General features: G+C 37.0%; 1 protein-coding gene and 1 long non-coding RNA gene across 8 annotated transcripts in view; one reads left to right on the forward strand and one right to left on the reverse strand.

Annotated features, from left to right (window-relative positions):
* The window catches only part of SLC44A5 (solute carrier family 44 member 5), a 443,676-nt gene extending 432,130 nt beyond the window's left edge, over positions 1 to 11,546 (forward strand). For 3 of the 7 annotated variants that reach the window (XM_024251656.3, XM_054532994.2, XM_002810695.4), the window contains 2 exons: positions 2,086 to 2,170; positions 6,991 to 9,277. In XM_024251656.3, coding sequence (XP_024107424.2) covers positions 2,086 to 2,170; positions 6,991 to 7,103 — 198 coding nt within the window. In that variant the 3' untranslated portion in view covers positions 7,104 to 9,277. Of the gene's footprint in view, positions 1 to 33; positions 1,770 to 2,085; positions 2,171 to 6,990; positions 9,278 to 9,873 lie in introns of those variants that run through there. The other 4 variants (XM_054532996.2, XM_054532997.2, XM_054532995.2 and 1 more) reach the window with 3 other exon arrangements.
* The window catches only part of LOC134759445 (uncharacterized), a 53,390-nt gene that overhangs the window by 11,196 nt on the left and 23,078 nt on the right, over positions 1 to 19,116 (reverse strand). The window lies entirely within an intron of this gene.

The raw sequence follows: 19,116 nt of genomic DNA on the forward strand, positions 1-19,116 counted from the left end.
ATGACTTAAACAACAGAAATTTATTCCTCACAGTTCTAAAGGCTGGGAAGTCCAGGATCAAGGTGCCAGCCAACATGATTTCTGGTGAGGGCCCTCTTCCTGGTGAGCAGAGAGACACCCTCCTGTATCCTCACATGGTGGGGAGAGAGAGAGATTATCTCTTTCATTTATCTTCTTATAAGGACACTAATCCGATCCTTCTGACCTAATCACCTCCCAAAGGTCCCACCTTCAAATCACATTGGGGCTTAGGGCTTTGGCAATTGAATTTAGGGGGTACACAATTTACTCCGTAGCAGCTGGGTATTGTTGATTCTGTGATTTATCAGAGAGAGCACAATTTTAAAAAGGAATAGTGGAAATAATAATGATAGCTAAAATTATTGGTCTTATTTTATACCAACCCACATTCTACTTTAGAGACTGGGTTCCTTGGAAATAACCTGAGCCAGAGGATTGCATGCAGAAGGTATGTCAGGAAACTGTCTCCTGAGATACATTGGTAAGAAAGTGAGGAGGGCAGGATAGGTAGCAGGAGAAGCTGACCCATGCCGAAGTTACAGCTGAGGCCTCAGAATTGCAGGACATTCTGGAAAAGGGGCTGGACCTTTGTATGCTGCATCAGGCAGTTTTTGGTCATGAACTGACCCCTGCATGAGGGTATAACTTTGGGTGAGGCAATTCCCTGCAGGAAGGGCAATTGTTAGTGAGGGAAGCAACTGAGTCATTAGCAACCTAGATTTCCAACAATTGAGGATGCATGAGGCAGTGTAGATCTGTGTGAAGCCCTGCAGTATCTATCATAATATATTAACTCATTTAACCCACAAGTCAAAAATACTGTTATTACTCACATTCACCCCTCCCCCACTGCAAATTTTATATAGGAGACACAGAAAGGTTAATTCACTTGTTGAGTGCCTGAGCTGTGATTCAAACCCAGGCAGTATGTGCTCTTAATGCCTAACGCGTTATTGCCTTGGGTACAAGATACTAAAACTGAGGTATTTTTGCTAGGTACTGGGGGTGGCAGGAAGAAAATGGGCAGGTCATCAATTATAGACTGGATAAAGAAAATATGGTACATATACACCATGGAATACTATACAGTCGTAAGAAAGAATGAGATCATGTCCTTTGCAGCAACATGGATGGAGCTGGAGGCTGTTATCCTAAGCAAACTGAAACAGGAAGAGAAAACCAAATACTGCATGTTCTCACTTACAAGTTGTAGGTAAATATTGAGTACACATAGACACAAAGGGGGAAACAACAGACACTGGGGCCTACTTGAGGGTGGAGGGTAGAAGGAGGGAGAAGATCGAAAAACTACCTATTGGATACTATGCTTGTTACCTGGGTGATGAAATAATCTGTACACAAAACCCCTATGACACACAATTTACTTATATGACAAACCTGTACACATACCCCTTAACCAAAAATAAAAGTTAAAAAAATAAAAGTTTAAAAAGAATTCAAAAGAATATTTCAGAAATAAAAACACTGGCATCAACTGATTGAAGAGACGCAAAATATCATTGGCAAAATCTCTTTGCTTGATACAAAAATTTGTTCTCTCTTTCTTCTAAAGAGCTGGGCATGTGGCCAGAATCCCTGGATCACTGTGTTGAGAAGGGTCCTTCTGTTATCTGGAACACCTCTTATAAACTGTTACCCTAGGGAGAAATAAACTTCTGTTTTATTAAGAAAAAGAAAGAAAGACGAAAGAAAGGAAGAAAGAGAGAGAGAGAGAGAGAAAGGAAGGAAGGGAGGGAGGGAGGGAGGGAGAGAAAAGAAAAAAAGAAAAGAAAACAAAAGAAAAGGGAAAGGAAAGGAAGGAAGAAAGAAAATAGTACCACCCAAAAAAGAAAAAAAAAGGCAGTTAATTTAATAAAACTTGTTTAAGTCTCAGTACAAAGTATGCAGAAGCATTATCATTGAACTTTTTGGTCTCTATATTGAACTCTTTTCCCATACAGAGTACTTCAAAACTTTCTCATCATGGCTTTCATTTATAGCTGCATTATTCTTCTTCTGGTCAAAGTAAATGACATGTTGGTTCTCTTCTTCATCCATTTACAGACGGTCATTTTTGGGTCTTACCTGATTGCACATGGGTTCTTCAGCGTCTATGCAATGTGTGTTGAAACAATTTTCATCTGCTTCTGTGAGTATTCAGTATGTGTGTTTTCCCCCTTCGGTGGATAACTGAAAGGTGAGATGGTGAAGGCCCATGTCCTTAGCTGGCTTGGGGATCTGCTGTTACCTGGCTGCAACCACAAAACGTGTTTATCTGGAAACAGATATTGCTTAGTAGATGTTCTTTAAACCGTAATACCTGAGAAATAAGTCAGATGCAGAAAGACAAATACTTCGTGATCTCACTTACATGTGGAATCTAAAAATGTCAAACTCATAGAAACAGGGTAGAGGGGTGATGACCAGAGATTGAGGGGTCGGTAAAATAGAGAGATGTTGGTCAAAGGGTACAAACTTTCAGTTATGCAGGATGAATAAGATTATGGCACTCACATGTACAGCATGGTGGCTATAGTTAATAATACTTATTGTTAACTTGAAATTTGCTAAGCTCGTAAGTATTCTCACCACACACACACAAAGATAACTATGGGAGGTTATGGACATGTTCATTAGTTTGACTGTGGCAATCATTTTACAATATATGCATATATCAAAACATTATACACCTTAAATATTTACAATTGTTATTTATTAATTATATCTCAATAAAGTTGGAGAAAAAAATTATACCTCAACAAGGCTTAGAGAAAAATACAAACTTTAAAAAGAAATCTTAACAGCTAAGAGAATGGAGTTTGCAAAGCACAGAAGAGTCAACTACTGAAATGAACCACAGGCTTCATGGCATACTGTTAGTATGAAATTATTTTGTTCATTTCTTAATTTTTTAAGTGAATAATAATGATTGGCTTCTGCCATGCTTTGTTAACAGAACTGAAGACATAACTGGACTCTGGAAACTAGATATGTGGAATTCTTTGAGGAGAGGATTTATAAATTCTGATAAAGCCAAGATGACAAGGTGGTTTCAAGGACGTATAGGGCCAATTCGCACTGTGCATCACAATGACAAATGGATAGGATTCAGAGAGGAGTGCCTCTAGGAAACAGTTGGATTAATTTTGATACATAGAGTTAAAATACTTCTTTAGAGCTTTCATCACTGACTTATACATGATGCTCCTATAGTTGCATATGCAACTCCCATACACAAAATAGGGTTTTCTTTTTTTGGCTAGGCACTGTGGCTCATACCTGTAATCTTAGTGCTTTCAGAGGCCAAGATGGGGAGAACTGCTTGAAGCCCAGCTTGAGACCAGCCTGGGCAACATAGTGAGAGCCTATCTCTACAAAATAAATAAATACATAAATTAGCCAGGCACGGTAGCACACACCTGTAGTCCTAGCTACCCAGGAGGCTGAGGTGGGAGGATCACTTGGGCCCAGGAGTTCAAGGCTGCAGTGAGCTACGATAGTGCCACTGTATTCCAGCCTGAGTAACAGAGCAAGATCCTGGCTCTGAGAAAACAAAATGATTTTTTTAGTAGTAGTACCTCACCTGAAAGTCCTGGAGAACCTAGTACCTAGCAGAAGCTTAATCTGGCCCTCACCTTCCATGCCATTTCTTTGGCAAACCAACAGAAAGTAGAGTCAGTAAGTAAAAGAGCAGAACTTGTTAGCTGCACAACTACACATCCAGAGAGATTATTTCTGTAGCACATTGCCCTTAAGAGAAACAGAGAACATTTACTCTCTGACAGGTCATTACTGAGCAATTCACTTGTATAAAATTTACAGTTTGCATTTTAGAATAACCCACAGCACCAACTTAACACTGGGATTGAGGGAAGATAACTATAGGGAGATATATTCAAAGAAAACCTCCTAGAAAAAAGTTTGGCCTTGTTTTTTGTTTGTTTGTTTGTTTCTGAGCCTGTTAAAATCAATTCTCAATAACCGGACAAAGAATTCAGGAGAACTTTATGTACTAGTTAGCTCTTCCTCTGGTTGTAAATGGAAATGAAATGTTTAATGTTTTCCTAGTGCTTCAGGGGTCTAAGAAAAGCCATCTATCTACAAAATATCACATGAACAATGTTTTATAGTTTTTTTTTTTTTTTTTTCTTTGCAAAGAAAAAAAAAAAAAAAATATCACATGAACAAACAGTTCAGGTATGGGATGGAAGAAGGAGCACGAGTAAGGTCAAGCACTAAAACACAGTGGAGACAGGGCTCTAGAATGCTCAAAGATCTCTCCTCTCATCTCCAACATTAATCATGGGAGCAATACCTGGAAACCACTATGTGACCTTCCCCATTCTTGTAGCTGAAAATACTTATCAAAATTTGTCTCAGGAAATGTCTAGAACCTACTAGCTTCCACTCTTTGGAAGTTTTGGCTAATATGTGGATTTTAAGTTTGGCAGTTGATTTTGAATTTTGACAGTAAGAAATGTTTTCCACCATCTTTATTAATCAATTGCCAACTCCTTGAAAGCCAGGTACATCAGCTTGATTCAGTGTATTGCATGTTGACGTGAATCATTTCCTTTCAGAGACTCTTGTCTGTGATAACAAAGAACAAGGAAACTTAAATTGTGTTTCTCTTCCTCCCCTAGCTGTTACTATGGACAACATCACACTTTGTAAAATATTCTTCTTAAATTATGCCCTGAGCCAAATTCTGAATGTGTAGATTTATTTATTTATTTATTTATTCCTATTGTCTTGGCTGCCAGAAAACTGGTGATTTTTACAATGCAAACCATTTGTAGACACGTCATTTTTAGAAACATGGAATCTTTTTATTATTACAAGGTACTGAGATTCATCATCTCAGAGTGGGAAAAAAATAATAGTCGTAGATGCTTATTAATGTGATCCAGGCCAGACTTCTTAGCAGTACCTTAAGAGTAATAACAAGATAGATATGTTATATATAGCAGTAATCTCTCCTTATCCATGGGGGTTACATTCCTAGACCCCTGGACATGCCAGAATTCTCTAATAGTACCAAACCCAATTGCTGTCAATTGGAACATGTTTCTGTTTATGTCTTCCATCCACAAATGTAATGCCTTTTCCATCCTAACTAAGCACTTATCATACACTGTGGCCATAAGTTTTGCAGTTTGAGATACAACAACAAAACTAGCTTAAAATTATTTTTTCTTCTTCACAATTTCACATATAAATAATTTGTTTTGCCGGGCATGGTGGTTCATGCCTGTAATCCCAACACTTTGGGAGGCCAAGGCATGCAGATGACTTGAGGTCAGGAGTTCAAGACCAGCCTGACCAACATAGTGAAACCCTGTCGCTACAAATAATACAAAAATTAGCCAGGCACGGTGGCAGGTACCTATAATCCCAGCTACTCTGGAGGCTGAGACAACAGAACCACTTGAACCTGAGAGGCGGAGGCTGCAGTGAGCCGAGATCACGCCACTGCACTCCAGCCTAGGTGACAGAGCGAGACTTTGCCTCAAACAAACAAACAAAAAACCGAAGAAGATTTGTTCTTACGTAGATCTTAGCAACCTCAGTATAAGTTTATTTCTTATTAACTCGAGAACTTTCACCTTTTCACTTAAAGGAAGCATTTTACAGCTTATCCAAATTGCCAGCAACACTAATCTTGCAATTTGGGGCCATTATTAACTAAAATAAGGATTACCTGAACACAAGCACTGTGATCTTGCAACAGATAACTGAGAAAGCTACTAAGTGACTAAGGGAAGGGCATCCTAGACAGCGAGGTGATGCTGGATAAAGGGAGGATTCCCTGCCAGGGTGGGCTAGAGCTTGATGGTTTGAGGTCTCATTATGCTACTCATAATAGTACACAATTTAAAATTAATGGGTTGTTTATTTCTGGAATTTTGCATTTCATATTTCTGGACCTTGGGTAACTAAAACCACAGAAAGTGAAATTGTAGAAAGCAAAACTGTGGGTAAGAGGGGACTATTGTATAGAAATAGGATTAAGGACAAAAAAACAAAATGTTCAGCGTCTATCATGTTCCCTCTTTTGCTTTTCATTTTGTATGGGAGGAAGGTCACTGTGAGGGCTAGTAGAAATCTACTAAACCAATGACCCAACCATTCGCAAGAGTACAGCTACTATCTGCTATGAATTGTATATATCTGCGGGAGGCTTAATTTCATGCAAATGTGTCCTTGTTTCTCAGCATAATTCTGGTGCTTCCCCCCAACTAGCCAGCAGGTGGGTGGTCAGTGAATATGCCATCAATTTAATATTAGCCTAAGCAAAGCTGAAAGGTAAATTAACGTATTACAAGAGTCAGAATACATTGATATTAGCTTTCAAATATAATCTGAGGAAGACTGCAAGAATTTAGGACAGGGTGCCTTATAGTTAAATAGAACAAGAGCAAAACTAGGTGTCAAGAGGCTAGGTCCCTATCTCATCCTATTTACCTCAGAGCTTTTGACTTCAGCGAGTTGTTTTATATCCCTGGGCCTCAGGGTCTTCGTCTATAACATTAGAGTATGGACTACCACTAGAAGTGACTTGAAAGTCTGAAATTCCATTATTATTCTACATTTATCACAGAATTAATATACTTCCTATTCAGCTCCATCCCGGAGGATTTAGCAATTTATATCTTTCTGAAATGAACAGTTACAGAATTTAAAGATGACACTTTTGAAGGGACATAGAATATCTTCTTAGACTTTAAAGTATCAAAATACATCTCTCTGGGAGTGGGAGGGATTTAGGAAGTTTCAGTGTTTGCTGGCAGAAGTTGAGGTTTCTTACCTTGCCCAGAATCAGCAAGTAAACTGCACTAATTTGTCTTATATTTGACTTTCTAACACTGATTTTTCTGATTTTTCCCTGTTCGACCCTCCAATTTATAAAAATGTGTATAATTGTTCTGCTGCTTCTGCTTTTGCCTGCTTTGGCTGCTGCATATACAGGTGAAGATCTGGAAAGAAATGATGGATCTACAGAAAAACCCTACTTCATAACCCCTAACCTGCACGGAATTCTGATCAAGAAGCAACTAGTTCCCCAGAAGCAGAAAGAGTAGAAAAGCTCCAAACAGTGTCACTCACTTTTAAGTAGAAGTTGTGTAAATTAGGTTGATTGTAATTTGGAAATGTTGCTTTTGAGTAATGTGAAATTTCTGTGCTTAATTCTAAGAAGTCAGCACCTGGTACCACCTGAGGTGTCAGGTATTTGATGACGTTAGCTGCTGTCTACTTTATAGACGGTGGTCCCAGCTAAAGATCAAAATGTTAATGTCAAACGTTTTTTAAAATCTGTAGCCAAGAGTGTTTTAATAACTTTTATAACTCAGCGTGCTGTTTCCATTGCAGCACTTTAATAGCCTTTCTTTTTATAAGTGTATATTTGTAAAGGATATTCAGGCAATTTTTGAAAACACTGTAAGTGTGTAATTAATTAGCCATAAAGTATTGATTTATAGTTAACCAGCATATGGTACTAAATTTGTAAATATGGTGCTATGGTTATATTTATACTGTTCAAGCTGGTGGACAACTCTTTAAACTGTGATTAAACTTGTATTAATGGTTCCCTAGGAAGTATATTTCAGTGAGTCATGTCCATAACAAACATAGATGTTAATGTTATATAGGTTCTACGGAGAGCATTAGTGGGTAAAAAATACTGTGGAACCTTCAGAGCCCATTCTGTTTTAGTGAAATCATGTTTATATTGAAGTCAAATCTGAGTTCTGGAGTGTCATTTCCAACAACATGAACCTCTGTCCATGGTGAAAATATTCTGAACAAAACTGAAATTGTTACATAACTCATGCCTTTTGTCTTTAACCCAAATTTCTTATTCCCACTATATAGAAAATCAATATGAATTTGTTTCAGAAGAGTGATCATATCTTTTCATGAGCATACCTGTATTTCTAGATTAAAGAGATTGTGTGGCTTTAGTTCTACAAAAGCTTTGGTTTTGTCTCACCTTTCAGTGAGGAAAGAGAAAAGTAAGACACTTCAGATTCTACCCTAAGGAAATATACTGTTGGCCCTCCATCATCTAATACCTTTATGAGGGGCATACTACGGGTTAGGAACTCTCTCCCTGCAGAGCTTAGGAGGAAAGTTGTTGCCACATGCCACCCCTGGCTGCCTGAGGTTTCTGATAGTCGTGTAAGTTTTGAATGGCAGAACAAAGCATGAATTAGATACACATCTTGCCTAGCCATCCCCTGTGTGCAAATGTGTATGATGTGGTTAACCATGTAAAAATTCACCCCAAAAGGAGCATTGAATCAATTTGTATTTTCTTGGCTTTTACCTGAAACTTGTGTATAAGGATTATTTATGTATTGACAGAAACGAACATGTTGATCTGAATATCACTCATATATCCAAGAAAAGAGTCAGAAATGTATTGTTGTGTTGTAGATTGATCTAAATACGTATTAATTATCTTCAAGTGTAGACACCTAGATTTAAAATGACTCTGTGGCAGATTAATTAATAGCAATAAGCCAATGAATAGGGAAGATTTTTAATATATAATGACTACCAGCTTGTTCTTGGCTTACATTCTTGAGATTATTGTATTCAAAAGTGTTGGTTGGCTTCACATTTTGGCAAAGAGCCTTCTGCTTTCTTATTCTCCTTGAAGCATAACGCAGATAATGACAACTTATCTTTCTAGATTATTATTCTTTTATTATTCAACAAGACAAGGGCCACAACAAATGACTAGTAGAATAGTGACCTCTACCTGAGAATGTGTTATAAAACTATAGATGTTTGTGCTCTGCCCAAGAGATTCTGATATACTGTGATTTGATGTGAGCCACGATGTGAATTATTATAAAATTCTCTAGTTGATTCTGATATACATAAAAGTTGAAAAATTGGCCAGGTGTGGTGTCTCACGCCTGTAATCCCAGCACTTTGGGAGTCCAAGATGGACAGATCACTTGAGCCTAGGAGTTCCAGACCAGTCTAGGCAACATGGTGAAACTCCATCTTTATAAAAAATATAAAAATTAGCCAAGTGTGGTGGTGCACACCTGTAGTCTCAGCTACTTGGGAGGCTGAAATGTGAGGGTCACTTGAGCCCAAGAGATCAAGGCTGCAGTGAGCCATGATCATACCACTGCACTCCAGCCTGGGTGACAGAGCAAAACCCTGTTTAAAAAAAAAAAGTTGAAAAATCACTTGAAAAAAAAAATCAACACATAAACTAGTTGCCAATTTCTATTATGAGCTAACGTCTAGTCAGAAAAATATTCTCCATTTACTACTTATTTGTGTAATTGAAATATGTAGAATAAAAATGAGCATTGTTTTTGAGAAGATATTTAGAAGCCATTTTCTTACAAAGCAATTAAACTAAAAACTGTGAAAAACCAGGGCAATGTTCCTCAAAATTTGCAGTTGATGTGTTTGAAATCTAAAATTTCACAATTTTTATTTTTCAAGGCTATACTATCTAAATTATTGATGGCAAAACAAAATCAATTTTAAACAAATATAGTAATTTAGAAAGTAAATTGAAAAAAAGAAGGTGAAAGTTATTTTCTCAATCATGCAACTGAGAGACACGCAATATTGGCAGAATCTGACCTGTTACACAGAATGAAATAATATCTTGCTGACATAATCACAAGGGCTGATTGTTTTCTCGTAACTATGTTTACAATAATGTTGATGCCAAACTATGCTGTTTAAAAAACAAAAAAACAAAAAACAACAAAAAAAGGATTTTGAACTGCTGTAAAGCGAGTATACAGCAGATGGCGGTGTTACTTCTCTTACAGTTCTGCTTTGATATTTACTGTGTACCATTCTTCCTCCTAGTGGAAGATTTAGAAAGAAATGATGGTTCTGCTGCAAGACCTTATTACGTGAGTCAACCTTTGCTGAAGATTTTCCAGGAGGAAAATCCACAAACTAGGAAGCAGTAGAAGAGCAAACTGGTCGTCCTACAGCTGTGTGTTACCTCTTCTCCATCTGCTGTGTCTGTGCAACATTTGTTTCATAAGTGCTTTGTGTTTAGCAACACTGTATTCACGACCTTGTTGGCTTGAATTTGCATGTTTTATACCAAAGCTTATACTGTAATATGTGAAGCCATCAGAAGTCGCAAGGGAATTGTTAATAACATAAAACATTTTTATACTAAGATCATTTGTTTTGTAATTCATTTTTAAAGAGTGGCTTGGATGTTTTGAAAATACTACTGAATATGTTAATATTCTTTTAAATCTTAGATTGAAAAATGATACATTACTTAAATTGATAGCTCCTAATATATTTTTAAAATTACAACTAAAAGACTTCTTCTGCAGGGAAAATTGGTCAGCAAAGTGAAATTAAAAATTTTAAAGTTTTTCCCACTCTTGTTGGACAGTAAATCAGTGAAAGGACTGCCCCAGTTCAGAGTGTGCTCTCTTTAAGTATAGAATGTTTCCTCTTAAACAAATTGCCAATCATCCAGCCTTTACTACTTCGCCCTCTGACAAAGTGCCTTACTGGCTATTTAATATTACCCAGCTTTTATGGGCAAGTTTACAAACATTGTTTTTTAAAAAATTAAAACCTGCAACGTTTCGTGATTAAAACAAGTCTTATTGCATTTGTTTCACTCTTAGCTCACTGATTGGAAAACATTTGTCATTTTGTTCTGTTTGATATCCTCACTATTATGGAATACATTGTGCAGCTAAGCAATTCCCCTTGCGCCTAGTGGACATTCATGAATGTGTACTACACGCAAGAAGAAACAAACCCCGAAAGAACACTTGTTGGATTTCTTTGTTTTTTTTTTTACTAAAAGAGAAGTTTTAAAATGAAATGTTTTCTATAGGTATAATACTGCATTTTTCAGTGTTTTACAAAAATCAGAAAGAGAAACTTCTAGGAATTACAAAGGGAAACTTTACTCCTCGAAAGGGTGCTCACAGATGTCATGTACTGAATAGCTCCCTTTTAAATGATCATTTATTTTCATCAAAGCCTGTTCTATATATGCCACTTCATTTTCTAACTTTTGGTATGAAAAAATCAGTTTACTTACAATATGTTAATTGTATTGTACTACTATAAAGGGGAACATAATTTCCAATTCAGTTTTAAATAATTTTACCAGTACTACTAACTTTTAAGGAAATTAATTCAGTTGGTTACTCAGTGTTACAGAAAGAGTCCAGAAAAGTATTCACCCTAAGAGAATGTCAATCATATAATGATAATTTGTGAAATCTTTGAGAATCAATCATCAGTAAGTTACTATCAGTTTATAAAATATTATCGCATTTGTTTAAATGTGACTTTAGATAATTTTATGCCAAAAATAAACTCACATGAGCACATGACAGTCTGAGCTCTATAATCAGTGTGCTTCTGCTGTGCAGAAATGTTAGAAACGTATTGTCTAAATATCTTTGACAATTAAAATGTTTAATATTTAATGAAATTTGTTACTTGTTTTAAATCTTTTTTCTTTTAATAAAGATTTAAATAAGAAATAACTGCCTGTCATTTGATTTCTTTAAGCTAGAAAAAGAGAAAAGCTTTTGTTTTCAAAACCCACTATACTATGACAGTATCTTCTCTATACCAAATATCTAGGTGGGTTTTTAATTTTAATCTAGATTTATATTTTTAAAATTTCCACTTTTCTCCAGCTGTGCATTGACAAATCAAATAAGTGAAACTGATAATTTATACAAAGGAAATAAGTCAAAGCTAAATGGATGAGATACTTAAAAAAAAAATCAAACAGCCTAAATTAGTCAGTTGTTCTTTGTTTTTATTTGTCAAAGTTTTGCTCAGTCCTTCATTTCATTTTGTCAAAATTTATAGGAGGAAAACGTTATTATTTTCAAGGCAGGTATAAATTTAGAGGCCCTAAAAAATATGAACACCAATTAACAGTTTCCTAAAGCAAGATTAAACATACCTATCACTGATTTATCTTAAGCTAAATTTTAAAACAAATATATTGGTGTCTTTTCTTAGTTTGAATTATATATTAAATCTTCAAAATTAATTATTCTTTAAAGTTTAATGGGTTTCTTTTCTTTCTTTCTTTCTTTTTTTTTTTTTTTTTTGAGATAGAGTCTTGCTCTGTCTCCCAGACTGGAGTGCAGTGGCACCATCTCCTCTCACTGCAACCTCCGCCTCCCGGGTTCAAGCGATTCTCCTGCCTCAGCCTCCCATGTATCTGGGACTACAGGCACCTGCCACCATGCTGGGCTAATTTTTGTATTTAGTAGAGATGGGGTTTTACCATATTGGCGAGGCTGGTCTTGAACTCCTGACCTCAGGTGATCCGCCCGACTTGGCCTCCCAAAGTGCTGGGATTACAGGCGTGAGCCATTGCGCCCAGCCCTAAAATTTAATGGGTTTCTTTCAGTGAAAACATTAAACAATGATCTTGCAGTTTTCAGTATTCTTTTAAAATAAGAACACATTAACAAGATAATAAAATAAGACATGGTATTAACATAGCTAATGGTTCTTTTTTATTTGAAATAAAATATAACGTAGTTTCCACAAGAAAGTCAAATTCTGCTTTACATCTTAATAACGCCTACTTTTCAATGATAAAGCACTTATGTTGGTAAATAAATGATATACAATTGTGCAATGATTAATTTGGTTTTTCTATGTGCCTAAAGAGCTCAAAAAGAGTTAGTGTGTCTGTATAGTAAAATCACACTATGAAAGGTTCTATGGGATTGTCAGGGACAATGTAGTTCTTATTTAAACTGCTATTGGAAAACAGGCTCTGTGTAACAATTTCTCTCTTTTAGTATACAGCTGACTAGCACTCATTCCAATGTATGTTCTTTCACTTTTACTAGTGGTGCCTCAGGAAATTGTTCTTAAACTCTAACCAGGCATAGTAACTATCTCCCGTATTATCTGGTTCTGGATTGGGGAACATGCTTTATAAATCAGTTTTTGTTGGCAAAAGATATGGGGACAAATTTGAACTAAAATCATTATTGCAGACCATAGTGTATGAAATGGCATCTTAACGTTTTTTCCAGTTTCTTGCAAATGTTAACCTTAGATGTGTGTAAATGTTTTATAATAAAATATAGATATATGATTATAAGAATACAATTCAACAAATCATTAATGAAAAAATCAATATAGCAGATGCACATTCCATTGATATTAACAACTTTGTGTCTTATAATCTAATTCTCATTATCTAGGTCTAATAAATAAAGTAAGTAAAAAACCAAATATATATATATATATATATATATATATACACAGAGAGAGAGAGATAGAGAGAGAGCGCAGAAAAAGCATTACTTCTTAGAAGTTACTTCCCATATTAGGGCTAAAATGGGCATTAAAGACATTTCTCTCAGGACCTAGCTGAGTTACTTCCGGTTATTAGTGAATCAATCATCATCAAGAAAACAAAGACAACCCCCATTAAAACAAATGTGAGGCCAGGCACGGTGGCTCACGCCTGTAATTCCAACACTTTGGGAGACTGAGGTGGGCAGATCATGAGGTCAGGAGATCGAAACCATCCTGGCTAACATGGTGAAATCCCGTCTCTACTAAAAATGCAAAAAATTAGCCAGGCATGGTAGCGGGCGCCTGTAGTCCCAGCTTCTTGGGAGGCTGAAGCAGGAGAATTGCTTGAACCCGGGAGGTGGAGGTTGCAGTGAGCTGAGATGGTGCCACTACACTCCAGCCTGGGTGACAGAGCGAGACTCTGTCTCAAAAAAAAAAAAAAAAAAGTGCATTCATTCATGGACATAGAGTATCATTTATTCAAGGCTTAGACAACAGAATGATGTTACTATCATGGACCCTATTAAATGTATCAGGTCGAACTGAACTTCCCTTTCCCCCATTTACAACTTCGCAATTGCTTGAAATGAAAGGCAGCCAAAATGTGTAGAATCTGGCGACATCTTTTGTCATGGTTTCTGCACTGGGGGAATGGGGGCTGTTATGTGACAAATTTAAAAGCAAGCAATTCAATTTTACTATTTGAAGTCACTAGCTTTATTTTCTTTAAATTTAACTCCTTGGCTTTTTTTTTCTTTTGTATTTACTCTATGAATCAGAATAATTTAAGCAAGTGGGGAAATTGTGAATGCAAGTAAAACACCCTTCTACCACTGGCTCAAAAACATGATACATCTTCATCTTCTGTCCCTTTGTAATTAAAGAGCACAGTACGTTAACAAGGGTGGGAAAAGTTTATCAAAAGAGAAAGATGTTTTCATTCTACGTATAAATTAATGTGGAGCCTGAACTTGATCCATTGTTAGAATAACCTTGGAATCTCCACATTCTTCCAGGCAGATGAATGTGCACTGCTGCATGTGTGTCTGCACAGAAAGGAGAAAATGAAGGTAGGATGTTGTGAAAAGCATTGGTATCCAAGGAGAGACTGGAGAACCTAAAACACAAAAATCTCTAGTGGGATCCAAGAGGGCAAGGTTACAGGAAGTGGGGTGCCTTCTGAACATAATTCATAAATCTATTGAAAAAGAAACTCAATAGCAAATCATAAGCTAATAATTAAGCAACTAAAATTATTTTTCTATCCTCTGATAAATAGTGTTGAAGCCAACAGTGTTACAATGAAACTAATCACATGCTTATTTGCATTTAGCCTAAACAAAAAAAAAGAATCATGTCCCAATATGATTTATGACTAAGGTATTCAAAAACATCTGCCTCTTTTTCACAGTGTTTTTGCATGTTAGCCAAAGCTTTGCTGTCATGATGAGCTTGTGTTTTTCTCTTTCCTCTCAATACCAAGATGGATTCTTTTTCAGATCTTCCCTGTCATTTCCTTTCCTCCAACTCAATCTCTTTTCTCATTTTCCCTGGCTTACAAAAGTCTGAATTTCTAATAAGGTATTTGGGAAGAAATGGAGGTGGAAGAGGAAAAAAATTATGAAAATGAAGACTTGAACCAGCAGGTTGGTTTGTGCTATGGACTGGCAGATCAATAGTATGAGTTCTGAACCATGCTAGGGCATAAGGAAAGGCAAATGACAGAGCCCTGTGATATAGCATGGAGGCTGTTAATGCAGGCTTGAGAAACAGGCCAGGGGAGATTTCCAAAGTCACCCTGTTACTCTGCGACCACAGGCAAGGTGTTAAACTGCTCAAAGGCTTCCTCAGCTGACAACTGAAGCAAGCCCCCTCCTCACAGTGCTGCTGAAAAGATAACATGAGAGTGAGCATCATACCCATTATTGAGGACTGGTACCTAGAGTTGGGCAATGCCTGTTAGTCATTAACAGTGATATTCTCTTGACTGAGGACTTTCAGCACCTGGACTTTACCACTCCCTTCCTACCCAAGTGGACAGTTTATTTGGGCCTCTCTGAGAAGCTAGTGAAGGGTATCACAGTACTGGAAGACTCTTCCCACTACCATCCCTGCACCCAGGCCAGAGTAAATGAGAAGATATAGGTGACTTTCCCTCCTTCTCTGGAGCTTCACTCCAAATCCCATATGAGACTTTTCTAACATAGCTTGAATTCTTGGGTCACTGATGACAGACTCTTTGGGAGTACCCAAGAGGAACTTCACTGAGATTTCAGCTCTCCTGTCTCATGCTTCCTCACCATTACCTTTCTCTTAAATCCTGATATTAAGCCAGGTTTGTGAAGTTGGAAAATTGAATGGCGTTTCTAGAGTCCCTTAATCTTTACTTGTTCTCTAAATAATTCTAGAAACTGAATAACAGTTAAATGTAATGTTTCATAACTGGATGATCATAGGCTTCAAAATTAGGGCCATAGATCTGCATTTGATTAATCTGATAGAGGTTTATCTCTGCAGCCCCTGTTCCATGAGTTTGTGTAGGTCAGTGGAAAGACTTTTTTCATTCTGCTTCTCTACATTGGGTTGTAGACAGGAAACCCCTGAAAACTGCAGGCTTCAAATCTGTCTAGAGGACTATTTCCAGCCTTATAGGTGAGGCTCCTGTTTTTCTGAGACAGAACAAGATGGCTTACCAGTCTTAAATAAAATCGGCAAAGAAAAAACCATGTTTAAAAGCAATATTCCTTTTCTTTTAGTGGATCCTAAATTAGCTTTTGGTGAACCGCAATAGAGAGAAAAAAGAAGTGGCTAGAAGTCATTTTATATCATGTTATTTAAACAACTATAGATAGGCAAATCATTTTGCCATCTATAACGTGTAACTTGAACTATCACTGTGATTTAGGGAGGTGAGGTCAAGAGAAATCAAATTTAAATTTTTGATTTTAATCAAATCAAATCAAAAGAGCAAAGTAGAGATTTTTGGAACTATACAACTATGTTTTTTAATATAGTTTCTTGGAGCATCAGGATATATTTAGAATGCTAATTTTAGCACTTTAAGTGATAGAGAGAAGTAGAGAATATCTAAGCAACAAATATATTTCCCAGTTCATATAAAAAAGTAAATGTTAAGTTAATGGAGCAAAAAATTTCTGATATGAAACATGCCAAATCTTAACAAAAATTGTTTATGTGTTTTCCTAATTAATACCTTAAAATTAAATTATTTCATAAATTGTTAAATTTACCCTTTTTATAAAATTGTTTAATTTTTCCTGCTATTAGAAACTTTTAAAAATAATTTTGGTTTGTTGCTCACACAATTTTTTGTTCTGCATTGTTGTTTTTTCATATGTTAGTCTTGGGCATATAAATTGCTCTTGAACTGGTTTTATCAAGTGTGAGCCATTATGAAATAGTCACTCTCGAAGAGTCCTTAATGGAACTTAAAAGCACACGTAGGCAGGACCGTTGATGTGCCTTGATTGCCTTAGAGGACTATGGCTGCAGCGTGTGCCTGTACATGTGCAAGACATGCAAGTATATGTGTTAGGAGGGTAATTTGATGTGTGTGAGCAGCATACAGCAGAGCACATGAGTAACTCTCATCTATTGCTGCTGTCAAGAAATACAAAAAACAATCTCTTTCCATCTCTTAATGTGAAGCTTAGGCACATACAGATACCAAAATTATCTTAATACTGAGAACAGAAATAGGAGCTGATCTAGAATGTTTCCTATTATGCTTTCTTATATATCCCTAAACCACTGAGCCACGCATTAGGTTTATAATACAGTGTTTTGGGAGGAAAGAACTCTAATAATGCAATCTTCAAAGGGAAGATTCACAACTATGGCAGGGCAAGCTATCTGGCTGTCATTTGTTCCCCAGCCAGCTTTTAGCTGGATTCACATTAAAGAGTGTCATGTGTATTTCTTTCAAGCTCCAGGGAATTGGAATTCCTGCCAGTACCACCCAGTTGGCCCCCAAAGAAGCAGCTGCTTGATGCTTGATTCAGACTATACTTAATATCCATGCATCACAGCTCCATGAAATTTTCTCACCTGGAACTGATCACTTGATTATCAGTCACCTCTGAAGTGTCCCAGGCAGCAAAGACCGCAGAATATTGACAATAGTGCTCACAGGAACCAGATGCAAATGCATGCTAACAGATGCCACCACTGGATCTTCCCTCAGATTTGAGGGAAAAAAAAATCCAACTTGATCGTTATTAAAATCCTTCTGAATGGAAGGCAGTGTGGAAGATTTAAAAGTATATTGTCACTGTCCGTTGCTTTCTCTTCAGAGCAGTCATTACAACTGCTCAGTTATTTATAGCTTCCGCCAGACTATAAGTCCCATGAAGGCACAGACTGTATCTGCCTTGCTCTCTATCATACAACAGGTGCTTATTAAATGCTTCTTTAATAAGTAAATGAGGTGAGAGAATACTTCATGGGGAGTGTAGGATTTGAGTCGTCTTTAGAAGAATATTGAAAGTAGGTATAGGGAATTGAAGAAAGAAAGATATTAAAGGCATCAGGAAGAAAATGAGACTTCCAAAATGATGGAGGGAGAGAGAAAGGGAGGGAAAGAGGGACAGAGAGAGAGAGGAGAGAGAGATGAGTCTCATGTTTTGACCCTTGAGTCTGTGCACCATTGGGATGGGCACAGCATGCAATTGTTGATGAGTGACTGAAGCTGGGGAGATAGATTAGGTCTCAAAGTATAGAATAACAACTGTTTGAAGCAGGAGGACAATGGGAGCCCCAGGAATGAATACCATACTAGAGAGAGGTTGTGAGCCAAGAGGCTTGAGGGCTGGGAAGCTTCTTGGTGTGGAGTACACAATGACTGAGAAATAAGACTCAGAGGTGGGAATAGAAAAAAAGTCAGTAACACAAAAGGTAGAATAAAGATATCCTCATCCATTCACCTAAGGATAAAGACTGTTTCCTTTTCTCCCTTTTATACCAGCAAATAGCAAGACCCTTTGCTGTTGGCCACCAGGTGAAGTCTTTCCTTGAGGAAGGGTGCATGGGCATGTTGTATAATCTATACACTTGCTACCTACTCTCGGGCAAGTTACTTCACCTTTCAGACTCAGATTTCTCATCTATAAAACTGGGACAACACCTGCCTCTGGGAATTTGGGTAATGTGAAAATTTAATGTGGCAAGACTTCTAAAGTACCAAAAACACAGTACCTGACACATTGCAGAGGAGAGACAGATAGATATGGAAAGAAGTAGAGAGATACAAATTATATAGATAGAGATATGTAGTTTTCTTTCTCCCACTTAGCCTCTTAGCCTTAGACTCTAAAGACTTATGTTTGAGGCCTTGCTCTTCCACTAAGCAAATGATCATGGGTCTCTGTTTCCTCACCGAGCAAAACATGAGAGAATGAACCAGGCAATCTCTCAACTACCTTCAAGTTGTAAGATTCCCTAATTCTCAGATTATAAAGAGGAATGTTTGGGAATCACATATTTAGACTTTCTAACAATGTAATTTCTCAGGAGAAATTTCTTAGGAGAGGCAGATAAACTAATCTTTATCTAACCTCATCAACAAGCATTAAGGATGCCATGTCAACACTTTCTGATCCTAGTGGCTGAGGATCTTCCTCCTCACATAGGCAACGAATGTGTCCAAGATCCTTAATTCTTAAGAGAGTAACTCATGAGTAAATGGGAAGCTTAAGTTCATGAAAGAAACTTCCTGTTTTCCTTTGAGACACTAGAAAATTAAGCACATCAGCCTCA

Source organism: Pongo abelii, chromosome 1 (genome assembly GCF_028885655.2).
Source record: "Pongo abelii isolate AG06213 chromosome 1, NHGRI_mPonAbe1-v2.0_pri, whole genome shotgun sequence".
In the NCBI taxonomy this organism is placed as follows: Eukaryota; Metazoa; Chordata; class Mammalia; order Primates; family Hominidae; genus Pongo; species Pongo abelii.